The 19,549-nt window shown below is 56.6% G+C and overlaps 2 protein-coding genes across 2 annotated transcripts; one reads left to right on the forward strand and one right to left on the reverse strand.

Moving 5' to 3' along the window:
- The first annotated feature begins 195 nt into the window (after window positions 1–195).
- On the forward strand, window positions 196–12,537 carry INCENP (inner centromere protein). The gene is made up of 17 exons (XM_027895452.1): window positions 196–372; window positions 488–601; window positions 1,171–1,880; window positions 3,314–3,365; window positions 3,512–3,542; window positions 4,604–4,682; window positions 5,146–5,197; window positions 5,662–5,779; window positions 5,862–5,996; window positions 7,736–7,845; window positions 8,163–8,283; window positions 8,980–9,102; window positions 9,295–9,470; window positions 9,791–9,881; window positions 10,384–10,497; window positions 11,585–11,744; window positions 12,208–12,537. Exons 1-17 carry the CDS (start codon window positions 224–226, stop codon window positions 12,420–12,422), a joined length of 2,550 nt encoding a protein of 849 aa, XP_027751253.1. The 5' UTR covers window positions 196–223; the 3' UTR covers window positions 12,423–12,537.
- A 1,393-nt stretch (window positions 12,538–13,930) lies between these two features.
- VPS51 (VPS51, GARP complex subunit) lies at window positions 13,931–19,190 on the reverse strand. Its single transcript, XM_027895458.1, has 10 exons — window positions 18,990–19,190; window positions 18,462–18,591; window positions 18,068–18,214; window positions 17,768–17,984; window positions 16,763–17,489; window positions 16,408–16,626; window positions 15,583–15,804; window positions 15,187–15,308; window positions 14,798–14,885; window positions 13,931–14,553 (listed from the first exon to the last, which is right to left on the reverse strand). Exons 1-10 carry the CDS (start codon window positions 19,188–19,190, stop codon window positions 14,293–14,295), a joined length of 2,334 nt encoding a protein of 777 aa, XP_027751259.1. The 3' UTR covers window positions 13,931–14,292.
- Window positions 19,191–19,549: the final 359 nt, after the last annotated feature.

Raw genomic sequence — 19,549 nt, forward strand, 5'->3', positions numbered from 1 at the left:
CCGAGCCGTTAAATCCCCGCCCTTCGCACCCCGCCTACTAAAGCCAGTCCTCCACGGAGATAGAGATGGGCGAGCAGAGCGGCGCTGCGCCCTTCCCTGGAGTAGCCTGGCAGCCAATGGGGAGGGCGGTCCTGGCGGGCGGCGGGCGGTGATTGGCTGGGGCGGCGGGGCGCGCGCCGGGTTTAAACGGTGGGGCCCGCGCGCGGCCGTTGGCTCTGAGGTGATGGCGGCCATGGCGGCGGCGGCGCGCTCCCTGCAGCAGCTGCCCGCTGAGTGCGGGCGGCGCCTGGCCGGCTTCCTCCGCCAGGTGGACAGCACCGACCTGGTATGGCTGGAGGAGATCTGCGAGGAAGCGTTCAGGATGTTTGTTAGGTAAGGGCAATTCCCGTATCCCCCGCTACAAACACACATATATGCAGAGCCCAGCTCCCCGCTAGGCCCCGGTTGGTGCCGGCTCACCCTGCGTCGCTCTCCCCTTCCCTTCCAGCGACTACAGAGAGGAGCTCGAGCTGATGCCCAAGACGCCGTCGCAGAAGAACCGGCAGCGGAGGAAGCGGCCGTCGGTCCTGCCGGAGGAGAGGCAGGAGACGGCCAGGAAGCGGTGAGGGGGCGGTGGGAGCGGGGCCGCGGAGCCCCCCTCGGGGTGGGCCGCGGTGAGGGGGAGCTCAGAGGCAGCCAGAGAGACCTGGAAAGAGAGGAGGCTGAATAGATGCCCTGCCAAGGGTTCGCGGAGACCATCCCCTACCTGGAGCGTGTCCCGAGGCTCCGCCTACTTTCTTCGCTCTGCGGGGGCTTCCCTTCCTTTGTCCCAAGGGGATCCCCCCTCATTCGGCCCGCGAGTTCCTCCGGTGTTAAAGGTCCGGTCAGACCCTGTGTCTGGGGTGCTGGCAGCCTCAGGATTGAAAAGCCCTGGAAAATGTTAATTCTCGTGAAAAGTGCTGTATTTCTCATCTGCTTCTGTTCTCTGTCCCTGAGTCTCTATCTCTTGTTATCTTTTCCACTTTGAAGTAATTACATCCGTTAATTCCTGCCTATTTCTGCTGCCTTGTGCAGCGGTGCTATCCTGGGCCCATCTCAGGTGTTTTGGCTCCCCTCCCATTGTGTGCACGGTAAGAGCACTGGGCTGTTCCCAACTCCCATTCCCATCTAATACACTGTTCTTGTGCCCAGGTTATCCAGGAGGAGGAAGAGCAGCTTCAAACCATTGCCTCCTGTGCAATGTTCTCAACGACTCCGGAACAAAGAAAACCCGGAGCTCAGCAGAGCCGAGGCCAAAGGAAACTCTTCCCCTCAGCGCATGACAAGATCCCAGGCCGCAGCCTCTGCCAGGGGCTCTAAGGTGGTCTTTGAGACCCCTCCTGCGCTGCAGACGGTGGGGCAGGACCCCTGGGTGGAAGCTGATCAGGCTGGCACTGCGGTGCCCCTTCAGAGGAGCACGGCAAAGCTGCTGCCCACGAGCCCAGGGGATGGCTCTCCTGAGGAACGCGGCGTTCCCGAATCGCTGGTGGTTCCCTCCACTCCCGAGGCCAGTGAGGCTGTGTTTGAGCTCCAACCAGTAAGGGCAGTCAATGTCACCATCAACCTGAGCACAAGGGTTGGGCAGGAGGAGGGGGATGGCCCCACTCAGGAACATGACCGGGCTAAGGAGCCCTCCCAGCTCCAGAGGGACAACCCAGGAACTCCAACGGGCTCCCGGAGGAGCCGCCGCTCCGTGCGCCGGAGCCTGATGGGGAAAACCTCCCTGAGCCACAGAACCTCCCTGGCAGAGAAATATTCCCTGGCCAGCAAGAGGGAGAGTATGGTCCAGAAATCTGTCACCAGGGCAGCAAGCAAGAGGAAGACAGCTCTGCAGACATCCCTGTCCTCCAGCTCTGTGGAGGGTGAGTTTGAGTGTCACAGGAGGTTCACATCTCTCCTGCTATTTGTCTTTATCTGCTGCTGAGGAAACCAAGGTGCCAGGGCTAGTTATTCTGTGTGGGGGTAGCAGCTGAGCGACCTGGGCTAGACAAGCTGCAATCCCTCATGGAAGTTCTCCCTGGCTTTCTGGAGCCTCCTGTGAGCACTTAAACCCAGGTAACTGTGAATTCACCCTTGTAAATCTCCTGGGAGAACAGCCTCAATTTCTCTATTTCAGTTTAACATTGCTTATTAGCTGGGAGAAGCTGTTAACTCTGGAATCCCAGGGTGGTTTGGGTTGGAAGGACCTTAAAGCCCATCCAGTTCCAACTCCTGCCATGGGCAGGGACACCTACTGGACCAGGTTGCTCCAAGCCCTGTCCAGCCTTGCCTTGGACAATCCCAGGGATGAGGCAGCCACAGTTTCTCTGGGTAGAGGGGATGATGGGCTCTCCTAAAGCCCTGCCTGTTTCCTGGAACGCAAAATTCTTACAGATTCCTGGTCCTTCACAGGATCTGGCTGCTGGTTTTAGAGCTTCTTTGAGGAGGGGAATTTGAAACAACTTCAGGTTAAAAGTCTCCCACGTTTTTGCAGTTGGTGATAGAGGCATGTTTGGGAAAGGACTGGCTGATTTAAATATTCTTCCATGCCATGGGATGGAAGCATTTAAGTTACTATAGGAGAGCAAACAGATGGATGTCATCTCTCCTTTGTATTATACAAACAAGCTGGAGAGGGGCTCTACATCAGCAACTGGAGTGACAGGACAAGGGGAAATGGATTCAAACTTACAGGGGAAATCAAGGTGGGATATATGGAGGAAATTCTTCCCTGGCACAAGTTGCCCAGAGTAAATGTGGCTGCCCCATCCCTGGAAGTGTCCAAGGCCAGGTTGGACAGGGCTTGGAGCGAGCTGAGCTACTGGAAGGTATCCCTGCCCATGGCAGGGGTGGAACTGGATGACCCTTAAGGTCCCTTCCCACCCAAACCAGTCTGGGGTTGGGGGGATTCTGTGATTATTCATGGCAGGTTCTGGTTGTGCCAGAGATTCCGAGCTTGCTGTGGTAGAGCCAGCTGGAATGCTGGCTTGGGAAGCAGTGCTGCCATTGTAAATAACACTGGCTCTAACTGCTGTTGATGTCCAGGCACAGCCCTGCAGATGACGCCAAGCCCAGCCCCCTTAGTTCCAGCTCATGGAATATTTCTCTGAACTCATCTATAATTGAAAACGCTGCTTTCCTGCACCGGAATTGCCAGCAGCGTTCCTGCAGTGCCACCTGGGTGTGCTCCAGTGCCCTACCCTGCCCTGGGGCAGGACAAATCCCCCTGCAGTGCCTGGAGTGACCCCCATCCCACCAGGTCCTTGGCCTGCACCCAAAACTCACAGCTCAGGTGTGCTTTTTTCCTTTTCTGCAGCCTCCAGTTCTGCAGATATTCCAGAGGAGGAAGAAACTGTTGTCAAAGCTAGGTGAGAATGCTTTTAGTTATTTATTTTTCCTTACTATCCTGCTTGCAGGACTTTTCCCCTGCCACTCTTGGTGTAAAATCCAAGTGGCTTTTAAGTTTCCTTAGTGTTACTAAACACAGTATCTTTTACCTTTCTTTTTCCTCCAGGCCTCCTCCTGGACCCTGCACCCCCTCCAAGGTAAGATCTGAGCAGGGATTAAAAGCATTTGTGTCTGTGTGGATCTGGGAGGAAAAATGTGGCTCTTCCTTCTTAACCTTTTGCTAGAAATCATTGTGTGAAAATTCAGTCCCAAATCTCTAGAGGTAAGAAAACCTTATAGTTCAGGGAAGTTTGGCTCAGCTGGTGCCGTGTTTTGCACACTGGTGTTATTTCTGTATTTTTAAAGTTCCTTTTGACCTTTTGGTCAGTCCTGCAGATAATTCATCACTTCTTAGTACAGACAGCCACAGAAATTTGTGAATATTACGCAGGTTAAAACCTTTCCCTCCATGATCCTCACTGAGGAAGAAACCCCGGGATCATATTGGTGTCTTGTCCAGAGTAAATGTCAATGCATGCCTTGACTCTGTCAGGTTCTTCTCAGTCCAGGTTCCTTAGGTCTGTGTCTAAGATCTCTTGGGCTACAGGGTGTAGCCTGGGCCTGCCCTTGGAATGAGGCCCTACAGAAGCAATTGGGGAGGGTATAATCTCCACAAATCTTGTTTTCTTCTCCTCCCAACCTGTTGCTCGCTGGCCAGCATGGGCTGAGGGAGGTAATGCTCATGCTGCTGGCAGAGAGCAATTCCAGAAGCCACAGCCCATTATCCCAGCAGAGAGCCTGCTCTGGTGTAAGTGCAGAGACAGAGAGCAGCGATGGGTATCCCACAGCAAGCAGATAAATCATGGAAATGAGCCATTTGCCCGCCATCTCTGGGCTCCACATTCATCACTGCTCAGGGAAATTGGCATGCTGGCTCTGCCCAGAGCTCCAGCAGCACAGACTTACAGCTTGGAAGGCTTCTGGCCTTAATAGTTGATGGGTTTGTTGAGTTTAGGCAGCACAGATGCTCTGTTAATGTCCGTGCTTATCCTGATGATACAGCATCCAGGACTTTGCCAAGAGGTGATTTGGTGTTCCCTGGTAATGCTGCTGAGCATGGCCTTGTCAGGATCACCCCACAGCCTGAACCAGGAAGGTGGAATTGTCCTGAACTGTTTCCATGTGGAATTGTCCTGAAACCCCTTTGCTTTTCCCACAGGATTCCCAAAGCCCACAGATGTCCCTTTGCTCCCGCACCATCAGCAAACACGGGCAGCCACAGGAGCCAAGCAGCAGTGGTAATTCCAGAGGTGTTTGGGGCAGGACTCAGGGAAGTTACTGCTTTGGGAAGCTGGAAACTTTGCTGGTCAATTTGAGAGCTCAGTTTGAAAGACTAATAATTGTTTGACGAGTGAGAATTTACTTCAGACGATTAGCAGTGAGGGAACTCTGTGCTGGAGTTATTTCCACCCTGGAAAGCACACGGAGATGAGTGTAATGAGGGTTGTGGGAGGCCTGGTTAAGCCCCATTGCTGAAGCTGTGCAGAGCACAGCAGTGCTGGTGTGAGCTGCAGGGCAGCTCTGCTTTCCTTGGAATTTCCAGTTGTGAATGGTGGCTGTGTGAGCCAGGTCCTGCCACGCCCAGCTCACAGCAGGTGGTTTTGTTGTTCAGTGAGCTGCTACATCCATTCCCTGCTATCAAACCTAGGTCAGAGGTGAATTTTGCCTGCTAGAACTCACTGTGTAACTGTTCTCTTTCAGAAAAGAAATTGAATAAGAGTGGGGAGACTCTGGATCCACCACAGAGTGCCAGGTATGTCTGTAGGGTCACTGGCTGGAAGTGCCTCAAATGACTCTGGTCCAGTTCAGAGTCAGTTAAATGCTGGAATGTTGTTTTCTGGCCTCAGTGTTCGTGACCATGAAACTTCTGCAAATAAGTTATTCCTGCCTCTGTGATTCTCTGTGATTTAATTTCCATCTTCTATTGCATTAGGGATTTTTTACTGGCTAACTGCCTGTGCATGCACAGTCTTAGAAGGGACCTTAAAGCCCATCCAGTCTCACCCCCTGCCATGGACAGGGACACCTTCCACTAGCCCAGCCTTGGCCTTGGACACTTCCAGGGATGGGGCAGCCACAGCTTCTCTGGGCAACCTGTGCCAGGGCCTTACCACAGTGGAATCTCTTTTAAGCTGGGATAGTTTATGGCCCTCTCCACCCATGACTTTGAGACATGAGGAGGATTTTCCAGGTGTGATGGACTATGCTGTCCCGCAGGAGGAAGCCGAGCTACAAGAGAGCCGTGGATGAGCGCTATGACTACCAGCAGGCAGAGGAGGGAGGGCTGTCTCCTCCCAGGAAGAAGACCCTATCTCCTGTCTTCCCAGCCAGCAAGGTAAGGCCCTTGCAACCCTGGAGTACCTCCCCAAGACCCTTAGTTACTCACTCCTGCTCAGACTTCGGTGTTCCTCCCTCAGGTCGTGCGCCCGTTCAAAACGTTCCTTCACACTGTGCAGAAAAACCAGCTCCTCATGACACCCAGCTCTGTGGGGAGGAATGGAGTCATCAAATCCTTCATCAGGTATAACACCCCTCTCCAGGCTGATCCCAAGGTAAGAGGAAATTCTGCTCTCTAAGCCAGTAGATGATGGTTTGATTAATGCCTAATCTAAAGCACAGACTCAAAGGAAATTGCAACCCGTTGGGAACTAAGCAGTAACCTGAAGCTGTCTGTTTGCATTTAAGTAAGATCTGGGTTAGTCAGCTTCTTAAAGAATCCCAGTTTGGACTATAAGCTTTATTCCTGCAGCGTTCCCTTGTGGTAATGGCAAGTGACAGTCAGAGATGAAAACTGGGAACCAAAAATCAAGGGAATTGTGAATGTTGAGGTGTGAAGCCTGCCCATCCCAGGTCTCCTTGCTAGGACTTGTCTCATGAGAGAGATTGAGCAAATGCCTCTTAAATCCAAGCTTCTGAGGTCTTCCAAACCTTTGAAGCAGGAGGAAACATGAGGCTGCCCTGGATGTGGGACCAGTCAGACAGGTGTCCAAATCCAGAGGCATCAATATCACTGATGGGTCACGGACCAGCAGCACACTTCGGCTGGCTAGTGCTTCTGCAGTACCCCCAGGGAGGTTTCCAAGCCCCTGTAAGCCAGGCAGGAGCAGTTTGGGAGGGTGGGATTTGAGAGCTGGTTCTAGACAAGGGCGTAGCTTCCTGGATGCACCCAGAGCCGTGGTGGAAGCAGAGAGTGCTCTACTGGCACCCAGTAACTCCCCAGCAAGGTAGGGACCTCTGGGGCTGGTTTCCCCTTGCAGGAGAGTTGGGAGGAAGGGAGAGGAGAGCAGGATGCAGGAATTGCTGTTGCTGCACTGAGCAGCCTAACAGCAGAGGATGATGTTGGTATCAGTCCCACAAAGGAGTTAATACGATGAGAAAAGAGTCTTGTGGCTAGGGAGTGCTTCCTCTGCTGCTGTCAGTTCATGGAATGTTATATTTTAGGTTTCATTCCAGCGCAGGCAGCTTCCCCTTGGGACTTTTTCCGTGTGGGAGCTAAACATAACTAAATAGCAGCAGAGCAATAAGACGTGATTGTTGGTTTTATATTAACCAGTTTGGATGCTGACAGCACCAAGCTTTTACAATACAGAACCCAGCGTAAGGGAATCCCTTGGATATTCCCAGTGCTGATCCGTAGTTTGGTGCTGAGACCAGGCCTGCTTTGGCACGGAGTGAATTGATGTTAATCCATTTGCTGTGGCTGTAATGGTGGCTGGATCCCCCCACCCTGGCTGACAGTGCGTCTAGGCGGGGTCAGGAAAATGAGGAGAAAAGCTCTCATTTCTGGTTGGCTCCCATTTCTGGCTGGCTGTGCTTTGGAGCAAGATGGGAGCTCTCAGAGTGGTGGTGGTTCACCACCAGATAGAGCTTTGTGGGAGGCAAAGGCGCCAACAGGAGCCTGAGGTGTTTCCTGGAGCACCATCTGTCCCTGTGCTCGCCGCAGGAAGCGGGATCAGTGCCAGACATTGGCACTGCTTTGTGGGTCCTTTGCACCAAGAGAAAGCACGGGGCTGGCTGCCTGCAATCCCTGGAGATGCTGCCTGGGCTTCCAGAGATGATGCTTCTGTCTCAGTGTCCCAGCTTCTCCTCTTGTTCCCCAGCATTCTCGCCGCTGCCTTGTTTTCCTTGTGTATATCCATTCATGACCGGATCACCGCCTGAGCTCTGCTCCAGGGCTGTCACCACCCTGCCTGCAGCTCCCTGCTGTCACCTCTGTGCCCTTCCCCTGAGTGAGTGAAGTGCAAAGGAGCTCCTTGGCAGGTGGGTATAATCACATTTCAATTCCCCTCAGGAAAAGGAGAGGCAGAAGCTGGAGACTCTGCGGAAGAAGCAAGAAGCTGAGCAGCTGAGAAGGCAAAGACTGGAGGAGGAGAAGAAACGGCGACTCGAGGAGGCAAAGCTGTGAGTAGATGTGGTCATGCTGCTGTAGGTACCTGTGTCCAGGTGTTTTACCTTGCAGAGCCCATGCAAGCAGCAGTAATTCCCTTGGGCATGAGCAGTGTCCTCAGAATTCTCTAGAATGCTGATACAAAACATGACTTGCCCTTGCCAGCTGCTGCGGCTTCTTTTCTTGAGTCCTCCCTCTCTGACGGAGCTTAAACATGGCTGGTGCTTAAATCACTGTGGAGTTTGGGCTGTTGAGTTTCCTGCTGTGTGCTTTGGCCTTGTGCTGAGCTGCAAGGAGCTCAGCAGCACGGTGAGCTGGGCTGTGTCCTCAGGAAGCGCGAGGAGCGGCTGCGCAAGGTGCTGCAGGCCCGGGAGCGGGTGGAGGAGATGGAGAAGGCGAGGAAGAGGAAGATCGAGCAGAAGATAGCACTGTTCGACGAGAAGACTGAGAAGGTACGGCTCACACAGAGCTCCTCGGGGCAGCTGGTGCCACACAGGTGTGCTTTTCCAAAAATGGAGATGGAGGCTGCTTGGATTATACAGGTTGAATGAGAGAACAGTTGGATAAAGAACTGTCCAGAGCCTTGGTGATCCTGAGGGACTGCCTTTCTCTAGCTACAGCAAAAGGCAGCTGAACCCCTGTTTTTCCAGAATGATGAATCTAAATGGGCTTTGTTAGTGCTCTGGTAGATGGGAGAAGGAAGGACTTGCAGTGGATAAAGACGGCCTAATGGCCCTGAGGCTTTGTCTGCTGCTACTCCCAAGTGAGTAATAGCTGTAGGGGGGAAAGCAAACATCCTTCCTCCGGAGCCTTCCTCCCATCCCAGACTTCCAGGCAATTTGTGCACTGGACATAGTGGTCATTTGTCTGCTTTAATTACCCCCAGCTGCCTCTCTGATTGCACTGCTCTGAGGATACATTCCAGTGGCTTTGTGGGACTGGAAGTGTAAATACTAGTGTGGGGTCAACTCTTCCCCGGGGGATGTAGAACAAGGTTGTTGCCCTAAATGTGACCTTTTAAAAACAGAGCACAGGCCCCTTTGGCTCCTGGGTGCAGAGGAGGGAGGGTTTGCCCATGAGAGGGTGGGAGTGTGTGAGATGTCCTGCAGCGCTGTCCCACCTGAGATCTGTGTCTGTGTGTGCTCCAGGTGAAGGAAGAAAGGCTGGCAGAGGAGAAGATCAAGAAGAGAGTGGCTGCCAGGAAGATGGAGGAGGCGGAGGCCCGGCGCAGGCAAGAGGAGGAGGCCAGGAGACAAAAAGCTCTGCAGCAGGTGTGTGGGGCCTGTCTTGTCCCACAGGCAGAACTGGAGAGGGGGACCCACCTGCCTTGAGCACTGGGAATTTACCCCCGAGATGTTTCCCTGCTGTGTAGTGATGGGGATTTGGGCCAAATGAGGGGTTCCTGGTGCTCTCTCCCAGAGCCTGCTACTGTCAGGTGAGTAACTGCCTGCCTGGGCTGATAGGAGGAGGAGGAGGAACGACGGCACAGGGAGCTGATGCAGAAGAGGAAGGAAGAGGAGCAGGAGCGTGCCCGGAAGATCGCTGAGCAGAGGCAGGCAGAGCAGGAGCGGGAGAGACAGCTGGCTGCAGAGAGAGAGCTGGAGAGGAAGAGGGAGCAGGAGCGGATCCAGGCAGAAAAGTAAGGCAAAATTACCTATTTATATACCAAATTCTGTGCTGGGATTGAAACGCAGCTGGAACAGAGGGCAGGAGTGGAAGGCTGGAGCAGTGAGGAGCCGCTCTGAGGTGACAGCACAACTCTGGACCGTCATTGTTGCTGAGCTGCCAAGGAGGAATTCCAGGCTCAGGGATATCAGGAGTGTGGTGGAGGGTGTCTGAACAGCTGGGAGTATGGTGGAGGGTGTCTGAATAGCTGTGAGGGTGGGGGGGTTGCTTCAGTCAGCCAGGAGGGTCCCTGGTGTTGTTCTGGGAGTTGAGGGCCTGTGCTGTGGTTCTCAGGCTCCGGGAACAGCAGGAGAGGGCCGCCCGCCAGCAGAAGGAAGTGCAGGCAGCTAAGGAGCGGCTCCGCAAGGAGATGGAGAAGAAAGAGGTAAGTGCTCGGTTTTGGGGAGGGGGAGAGCCATGTGGCTGACCTCAGCAGACCTGCTCAGCTGGGACTCTGGGGGGAGCCCTGAGGAGCCACTTGTGGCACTTCTGAGCTGGAAGTTTGACCTGTTTGGGATAGTTACGGTGCAGTGGGGGGACTTGGCCTCTAAAAATATTGTTTAATAGTCTAGAAAGAGGCCAAGATCAGTAGCACAGACTTCTCCTGCAGATTGTCAGCTGTTTTCTGGCTTTTACAGCCTGAAACCAGCAATAAGTTTTCCAAGGTGGGGGCCCTGGCTTTGTCAGGGGAAGGCAGCTGATGCTCTGACATGGGTGTCTATGGGTTTGTACCTCTCTGAGGGAACTGCACTATGTCCCAAGTGCTCCTCAGCTGCATGAGGAATGGAGCTGCAATTGGGTTCTTAGTTATTTTGCCTGTCACAAAGGTGGGTGCCTGGGTTGGCAGTGTAATCCCTAAGGGTAATTCCGTGGGTGTGACTTGGCAGCGGGAGCAGCAGATGCTGGCAGAGAGGAAGAGGCAGGAGGAAGAGCAGAAGAAACTGTCAGAGGAACAAAAGGGCAAAGACAATGCCCGAGCGCCACTCCTGGAGAATAAGGAGGTAATTTCTGGGGATGTGTCCTTAGTGTTGACAGCAGAGGACTTCAGTCCCAGCACCTGCTCCTGCCTTGGGCAATTCCACCCTCTGTTTTTATCTGCCTTTCCAATAACACAGGAATTCTGTAAATCCTGGTTATCTGGGGTTGACTCTGTGAATATTTCAATGACAGAGGGAAGAGAAGCAGGAGGGATTGGCCAGGGTTTCTAGCTGTGGGTAAGGCAGCAGCTAGTGGAGCCGTCTGGACTCCTCTTAAATACTGGAAGGACCGCAGGAGCAGAAAAGATGCTGAGTTTTATTTAGGGTCCATTTTGGGAACCGCCACAAGGTGGCAGCAGAGCCTGTGTAACCGTGTGGGTTTGGCATGGGAGAAACATGCCGTGCACTTTCTCTCCCTCAACACTCAACGTGGGTCTCCGTCTGCTTGCAAAGCTTTGTATCTTAAAGTGCAGAACCAGGGGGTGGGAGTTAATGTCACTGGACACAAAGCCAGTCTTCTCTGGTGGAGAAGAACAACTGTGTCCAACTCTGCCCAGAGTTTCAAGGTTGAAAACTGAATTTCAACTGACAATTTTCAGTTGAAAATAACTGAAATTAGCAGCTGTAGGTTTTCTCCCCCCCCCACCTCCTTGCACTTCCCGGCACTGCTGCTCCCATCAGTGTGAGCTCGTTTTGGCTGACCTGGTGGTCACGATCTCTGCACATCAGTTATCAGTTTTATATCCATTAATCAAGCCCAGAAGACAGGTTGCAGAGTGTTCAGTGCACATGACTGCTCCAGTGACATAAGACTTCCATTTAACTTTTGCTTGACCTGAGTGGAGCTGCTGCTCTATTAAGTCTGTTAGATCCATCTATTGCTGCATGCTTTTGTCAATTAATCAGCATAATTAAATAGGAGAAAGCCATGCACAGCTATAATTGGGTCATTACTTGGGTCAAGCTCTTAGGTGCAAACTGAAGAGCTGCCAGGCTCAGGCTTTGCCATGAGGTGACAGAGCAGGAGGTTGGGGACCAGCCAGTCCCAGTGTATCTCAGAGCATAGCAGTGCTGCTACATCCAATACCTGTGGAATGTGTTTGCTTTCCAGAATTCCCCTGTCTGCAATTCATACCAGATGACTCCACAGAGCAGGAAAGAACCCAAGCCCCCCATCACAAGCTCAAACGATTATGGGATGGATCTGAACAGCGACGACTCAACGGATGATGAGAGCGAGCCGCGCAAGCCTGTCCCTGCCTGGGCCACAGGTACGTGTGGGGGGATGTCTGTCTGGAAGCCCCAGCACCCCTGTGGCAGATCTGCCTCAGCAGGCTGTGGAACCTGGTGTTGGGTTTTGCTCAGCCCCTCCTACCTGGGTTAGTTACAACTACCCCACCATGAAGTGAGTACTTCCGTCTCCAAGGCCACGTTGGGTGGGGCTCGGTGCAACCAGGTTTAGCGGAAGGTGTCCCTGCCCACAGCGATGGATTGGAACTGGATGAGCTTTAAAGTCTGTTCCAACCCCAGCTGTCCCATGATTCTATGTGGAATGCAGAGTCAGGGGCTTCTCCAGCTCTTGGGGATCTTGTCACAACTTGTTGAGTGACAAATACTCTAGTAAGGATGCCTTGGAGTGGTGAGAGACAAGCAAAGAGGGGACAGACCGCAGGCAGCAGCCCACATGGCAATCCCAATTAACAACGTTAACACGAACCCCATCTGTTCCCGCAGGGAATCAGCTCAGCCAGGCTGTGATCCGACAGTACTACAACCCCCCTGATGTGGATGCGCTGTTTGGGGCCATCGCCAGCCCCAAGCTGGAGGACATCTTCTACAAGAGCAAGCCCCGCTACTTCAAGCGCACCAGCTCGGCCGTGTGGCACTCACCGCCCACCGTGGGGGCCAAGCCGGGCCTTGGGCTGCCCTGTGGCCTCAAGAAACCCTGAGGTGAGTGCAGGTGTGCAGCAGGTATGATTTCCTGTCTTCAGGTGAGGAAGGAGTCACTCTTCACTTGAAATATTTAGGTTTTAGTGTGTAATAAATGGCAACTCTTCTCGGGTTCCTGCTCCTCGGTTGGCGTGGCTGGTTTCTGTCAGGCCAAGCCACAAAGTGCTGCCCAGGGAATTGCCTCTCTTACCCTCAGCTTAGAGCTGGCACGGACTTGGACCTTTAGTGGGTGATGGACATCACCTGAAGATGTGGGATCCCCCGTCTCTGCCGAGCAGGCCTGGCAATACCTACCAGCAGTTGTACTTCTGTACTGGCCTCGAGGCCAGTGACAGTCAGGGACCATTGCACACACCTGGGCACATCCGGCCTGCTCCACTGCTCTTCTCGGGAAGGTGTTCCCAGGTGTTGCTCTTCATCTCCTGCAATTCCAAAAGGATTCGTCGCTCCCTTTCCCACCTGTGTGGTTGTGTCCATCAGCCAGGGCGAGGCTGACATTGGCACAGCTTGAGCTGGAACACACTGAGGATCTCACCTTCCATCAGCTGTGGAGAGACATGACTGCAGGTGTGACCGTGTCCCCAAGGACCCCCAAGTTCTCTGGGCCTCTTTAGGAGAAACTGTGCAAAGGTTCTGGCAGAGTTTTGTTTCTCACTGAAATTCCACCTCTGTGGCCAGATGGGATTGAGGGGATGTGTTTAACCCTAATCCCTTGGCTGTGGTTCAGCATCAGCTGGTTGTGTCCCTTGGCCTGTTTAGCACTTCCTGTTCAGTCAGTCCCTGTCAAATGGACTCTGGCCAACCCAAACGAAAATTCCAGCTCAGCATTCCCATTCCCTGTAAAACCCGCATCAGGACTGTGCCCTGTGTGAGGGGCCCTCACCCTGTCCACGTGCCCATCTGTGTGTCTGTATCCAGTGCTCTGTTTGGCAGCGAATGTGCTCAAAACGATGGGGGGGTTTTATATGTAAATATGTTGGTGTCTGTGTCTGGGGTGTCTGTGCTTCGGGGGCTGCCCTGTAAATCCAGGTCTGGCTATCATAGTCTGTATCCATGAGGTGTTTGTGCTTCCATGGCTGCTCTGTGGATCCAGGTCTGTATCTGCGCGACCACAATTTCTTGTCCAAAAGCTGCTGACCTGGCCAAATGCTGTTGGATAAAGTGGCTTCAATTTCCAGCTCTGGGCTCCTTGCAGCTTTTTTTGAGAAATGGAGGGTTTGAGGTCTGTCCCTTTGGGTTGCTCTTTGTGCTGGTTCCTTGAGGCAGGAAATGTCCTCTTAGGGAAGACCTTCCCAACTCTGGTGGAAAATCCATGTCCCTGGGTGTTCCCCAGCACTTTGTAGCAACCACAGAGGGTTTTGGTCCCTGAGTTTTAAGGTTTGGGGCCCTCATGGCTGTGGGTCATCAGTGTCCAGGCCCTGCTCCTGAGCTGTCACCCTGGCTAGAGGTGGGACCCCCACGTGCATGGTCAGATCCCATCCCCCAGGCACAAACAAGGACACAACACTCAGCTCACACATCATTTATTTAGTGATAAAGGGCACAAGGGGATGTCACTAAGGTGAGGGGATGACACTGTGTCACAGGGGCTGTGGGTGTCAGCACCCACTGAAGGTGTCACTAGGGTGGGGAGGCAATAGGAGTGTGGTTTGATGACACAGGGTGACCTGGTGTGGGGATAGGGATTATCTCTTCATGTTGCCATGTGCAGGGGCATGAGATGTCCTTGTGTGCTGCTACACTGGGAAGGAGATAGCACATGTGGGGATTCCCAGGATACAGGTCTGTCCCCAGAGATGTAGCAAGATGCAGGATGCATCCCTCACGGTGACACAGGTATGGCAGGTCCCCGTCCCTCGTCCCCGCATGCTACCCACGCTCGCAGATGAGCTCCACGACGCTGTGCTCCATGGGCACGGGGTCCAGGCAGCGGTGGGCAGCGCTGGCAGCCACCTCATCCAGCAGCCCCTGCACCACGCGCTCGTCGGAGGCGAAGCGCCACAGGTAGAGCTGCAGGTAGTGCCCGTCCACCTGCACCTGCTGCAGCCCGAAGCGCCCCAGGGTGCGCAGCCGCACGCACTCCAGCAGTGTCTTCAGGCTGATCTTGATGATCCCCGTCAGCACCGACACCTGTGTGGGCACAGCGGGCAATGGAGTGGCATCCACAGGGGTGCGTGGGGACCCTTGGCCTGCCTGACATTCCCCGGGAACTCCTGAGCCTGGGGACATGTGGCACATGAACACCCTTGGCCTGGTCATCAGCTCCTGGGTGTCCCCCTGGCCCCAACACCTCTGTCATGGGGACACCAGGGACATGTGACAGCAGGAAGGTGGACAGTTTAGGGCCCCTGTTTAAGGATGTGGGTGGCCTCACCTTGTTGAACTCGACAGGGCTGAAAATGTCAATGCGCTCTGAGAAAAGCTTCTGGATGTTGCTGAGGAGGTGGGTATCCATGGGGGCACTAGGGACAGTGAGACAGAGACAGTCAGGGACTTAAGAGAGCCTGGGATGTGGGAACAGGGACCAGAGGGGACACAGAGATAGTGAGAGAATGTAGGGATGGTTTGGGGACAGAAAGGCAAGGGAATGTGGGGATGGTCCCAGGACACAAGGGATACAGGGATCACCAGGGGATACTGGGAGAGTTGGAGGGGAACATGGGGCTGTCAGGTGGATATTAGGACAGTCTGGGGCTGTGAAGTGGGTGCCAGGGAAGATGCAATGGGTACTGCAGGGGGTGGCACAGGGGTGCCGGGGCTGACCTGGGGGTGTAGCTCGGGGCGTAGCGGCCTGGTGCCCGTGAGCTGCTGTAGACGGAGAAGGCACGTCGGCTGGAATCGCTGCTCTGTGCCCGCCGCACCCCCTCCTCGAAGAGCTGCCCCACCTGTGTGTGGCACCACAGCATCAGCATTCAAAACCTCCTGCTAGGATCCCCCCAAACCACCTAGCATCCTTCAAACCCTCTGTGACGATCCCCAAAGTCCTCAAGGACCACACCAAGACCTTGGACAAACCCTCTGGATGCTTCAGGGACCTCAGCCTCCCCTACCCAGACCCTTTGGGACATCTAGAAGCTGCTGGCAACTTCCCACCAAAGGGACCTTCCCAAAGCCCTCAAGGACCTCATGGGGACCACAGGGCCCCCTCCAGGGGCTGACCTGGACATCGATGGCGGTGATGTCTTCCACCACGCGCTTCATAACTGCACGGACATTGCGGGGCTCGACGGTGCCCAGCCAGTCGCGCGTCTCGACACTCTTGCGCAGCATCTGCGCCACGGCCGCGCCCTGCACCTGCACGTAGTGGTCCAGCAGCCGCTGTGCTGCTGCCCGTGCCTCCGCACACAGCGCCGGCCCCGGCGTCACCGCCGGGCCAGAGTCCTGCGGGCACAGCAACAGGTAGGAACAGTCCCTGCTCCTCCCCTCACAGCACCGGGCACAGGGTCGCTGCCAGCCCCATGTGCTGCTCAGCATCACTGCCCCTTTTGTGTTTGTGGGGCACTGAGGGCACTCGGGGACACGGAGAACCCCCCTGTGGACATCCTGAGCGAGATATTTGGGAGATACCGCACAGGTCAGGACCCTCCTGTCTCCACAGGCAGTGCCATCCCCACAGTCACCTCCTGGATGGAAACAGGTGATGGCAGGGCACAGAGAGGGACTTGGGGATGTCCTGGGGTCGCTTGGGAATATATGGGGATACATAAGACAGAGGGAAGTCCCAAGACCCCCCCACAGGGCACTGTCCCCACCACCATCCCCTGGGTGGACACAGGGCCACAGAAGGGCCATTTGAGGTCATATAGGGGCTATTCTGGGGCTAATCAGAGCATTCTGGGTCTACTCGGGGCTGTTTTTGGGGACAGAGACAGAAGGAAGATGCCCGTGCAGTGGTGCCTGGGGCTGGGACACAGAGGGGTGCGGAGCCAATCTGTGACATTTTGGGGACATTCAGGGTGCCCTTAGGGCTATTCTAGGGCTCACCTGGGGTGGGAACTGCTCGTCAGTGAGGGTGAGGATGTAGCTGATGGTGGAGTTCTCGTAGTCCAAGCAGAGGCGGGCGAGGAGCAGCAGCAGGGCTGGGGGGGCGGCGGGGGCCCCCCGCTCAGCGGGGCCATCAGCAAAGCCACGGGCAGTGCGGCACAGCCAGCGCACGAAGGCCACCACCAGCCCCTCACGTACTGCTGCCACACAGAACTCCCCCTGTGCCACAGATGGAGCGGTCACACCCCAACAAAGCCCCCCAAACTGCCCCATGCAGGCTCCAAACTGGTCACTGAGTGACCCCCAGCCTGCCACGTTCCACCCCCAAATTGCCCCGTGCCCTGCAGTGCCCCACCTTGAAGTAGGGCAAGCTGGCGAAGGCGACGTCCCTGGCGGTGAAGAGCTGCACGTAGGCCAGCACGGCCTTGAGCTGGCCCAGCACGGAAGCAGCCAGTGTGGCCAGCAGGTCAGGCAGGCCAGGCCCCTCCTTGCCGGGGGGCCGCGGCGCCGCCAGCGCCTGGCGCACATCGCCCAGACAGCCCAGGAAGAAGGTCTGCAGGGCACGCAGGTAGCGGTCGACGCGCTCATGGGCAGCGCGAGCCACCAGCGCAGCGGCGGCAGCGCCGCCTTCGGGCAGCAGCTCCAGCAGCGCCCGCAGCCGGCGGTGGAACCGGTCCAGTGCTCGCACCAGCAGTGAGGTGTCGCCCAGGCCGCGCTCCAGCGCCAGCCGCCGCTCCAGCAGCCCGAAGTAGCGCGTGGCCAGCGCGGCGGCGAAGGGCTCCAGGCGCCCCGCGTCCCCTCCGAAGAGCGTGCGGTATGAGCCAGCCAGCTGGCACAGCGTGCCCACGAAGGCCGAGCTGCCGCGGTCCACGAAGTCCAGGATGTCGGAGGTGGGCGGTGGTGTGACGGCAGCACCAGAGGGGTCGGAGGCGGGCAACTCGGCCTCCAGTGCAGCCAGCTCGGCCTCCAGGCGTGCGCCCGCCTGGCTCAGGAACTCCTCGCTCAGCTCCTCGGGAGGCTCCTCCAGCTGCAGCAGCATCTCCACGCACTCGGTGAGTTCCTTGGGGTCCAGCGTCTCCTCCCTGGGGCGGGCGGGTGGGTGTGGGAGGTTCCAGGGTTAAGGGTGGGAATGGGTAACAAGTGACAAAAATCATTTTTAGGCCCCAGAGTGAACAGGAGTTGGTCAAAAAACAAAAGGGGAAATAACAGCACCAGGAAGTTCCAACAGCAACAGAGGTTAATAAGGGACTCCCTAAAGACCACCAGGAGGCTCCACTTCCCAGGGCTGCCATCAGTAGGCTCAGAGTGAACACCCCAAGACTCCCATTCCCAGCCTCAGCAGGCTCCCAAGCGGACGTACCGGAGGCGTGTGCGGAGGCGCTGGGCCAGCTCTGCCATGATGGCGTGACTCTCGTCCTCGATGGCACGGAAGGAGGGCAGGTGCCGGTAGTGCCGGAGCACGGCGCGGGCACGGCTGTAGCAGCGCAGGGCCCGCGCCGGCTCCGTGCCCGCCCAGAGCCGCAGCCGCCCCGGTACCTCTACCAGTGCCTGCAGCTTCCGCAGCAGCGCCTGCACCCCTGGGGAGACATGGGGCTCGGGGAGATGGGGCCAGGAGGGCCAGGCCCACCCCCCGGGGGCCACCTGCCCCCCAGCCCCGTACCAGCCAGCTGGGCGCCGCGGCGGTGCCGGTCCTGTAGCGCGGCGCTGACGCGGGCGCTTGAGGCGCTGATGGCTGCCATGTTGGCCGCCAGGTCGTCCATCTCCGCTTCCATGTGCCGGAAATCCACCTTCATCTTCCGGATGGTGTCTGGGATGGGGGGAAGGAGACAAGTGCTGGGTCCCTTGGCTGCCTGCCCGCCCCCAGACCCTCTGGGATGAACGTACCCCAGCTGTCGCCCCCTGGAGTAGGCTGGGTACCGGGGGTGGCTGCCAGCAGAGTGAATGCCCCCTGATCCTCATTTCCCAGTGCTGCCAGCAGCAGGCTCCAGAGAGAACACCCCCAGACCCCAACATCCCAGCACTGTCCTCAGCAGGCTCCAGAGTGAGCCTCTTACCAGTGGCAGAAATGAACTTGTTGTAGTTCTCGTAGAGCAGGGTCTGCATGTCGCTGTCCAGGGCGCGGATCTCCCGCCCCAGTGCAGCCTCCCGGGCCAGGAGCTGCCCCAGGGGACACTCACTGCGCACCTGGGGGTGGGGGGCAACAGCTGCACAACTGCCCCACACCCTGCTGTTTCCTCTGCAATCCCCCCATTTACCCCTGAGAGCCCCTGAATTGCCACCCTGAGGTCCTCAACTTCCCTGCAGAGCCCTCCTGAGATCCCCAGCTGCCCCCCAGGAGCCCCCCCGCCCCGTAGTTCTGATTGCCCCTAGACCCCCCCTTGCTGCTCCAGAGCACCCCAGTACCATTTTTATAGGGAGTCATACAGTGTCCTACAGGGTCCCTATGGAAGCAGATCCATAGGGTCCCCATAGAAGATCTTTTTGGGATGCCCTCAGGACGCTGGGGGAGTTCATCGGGGGGGGGGGGGGTCCCCGAGTCCGGGAGGGTTGGGGGCTCAAAGTTTACGAGGGTCAAAGGTCACCTTGGTCATGAACACCTCCGGGTCGAAGTGGGGCCCGTTGATGTCGGTGGGGTCCGGGGCCGCCTCAGCCGCCTCTGTCGCGGACGGGCCGTAGTAGCGCTGGAGCGGCCCGTGAGGACGCCGCCACCCGCCGCCCCCGGTGCCGCCGGCGGGGGCCTCGGGGCTGCCCCCGGCGCCGTCCCCAGCCGCCACCGCGGCCATCGCTTCCGCCCCGGCCGCCGCTTCCGGCCTACGCCTCGCCACTTCCGGCGCGGCGGGCGGTTGCCATGGCGACAGGGGACGCGGTCTGGACACGGCGGGACTTCCGGCAAAGGCCCCGTTACCGGGACCTGTGGCGCTCCGGGGACAAGGACCCCCCTGGGGACGGACATATGGATGGAGACCCCAGTGGCACCCCCACTGGCCCGTGTCCCCCGCGGGCAGGTCTGGGGACACCGGGGAGGCCTGGGGACAGATCCAGAGCCTGTGCACCCCCACCCTCATTTCCCCGTGAAACTGGGCGTGTCACAGGACTACGGGACCCTCCACCTCCCCGGAGGGTCCCTCTCCAGCTTCGGGGT

The sequence above is a fragment of the Empidonax traillii genome, unplaced genomic scaffold (genome assembly GCF_003031625.1).
Source record: "Empidonax traillii isolate 1590-97213 ecotype Southwest subspecies unplaced genomic scaffold, ASM303162v1 scaffold461:size861717, whole genome shotgun sequence".
Lineage (NCBI taxonomy): Eukaryota > Metazoa > Chordata > Aves > Passeriformes > Tyrannidae > Empidonax > Empidonax traillii.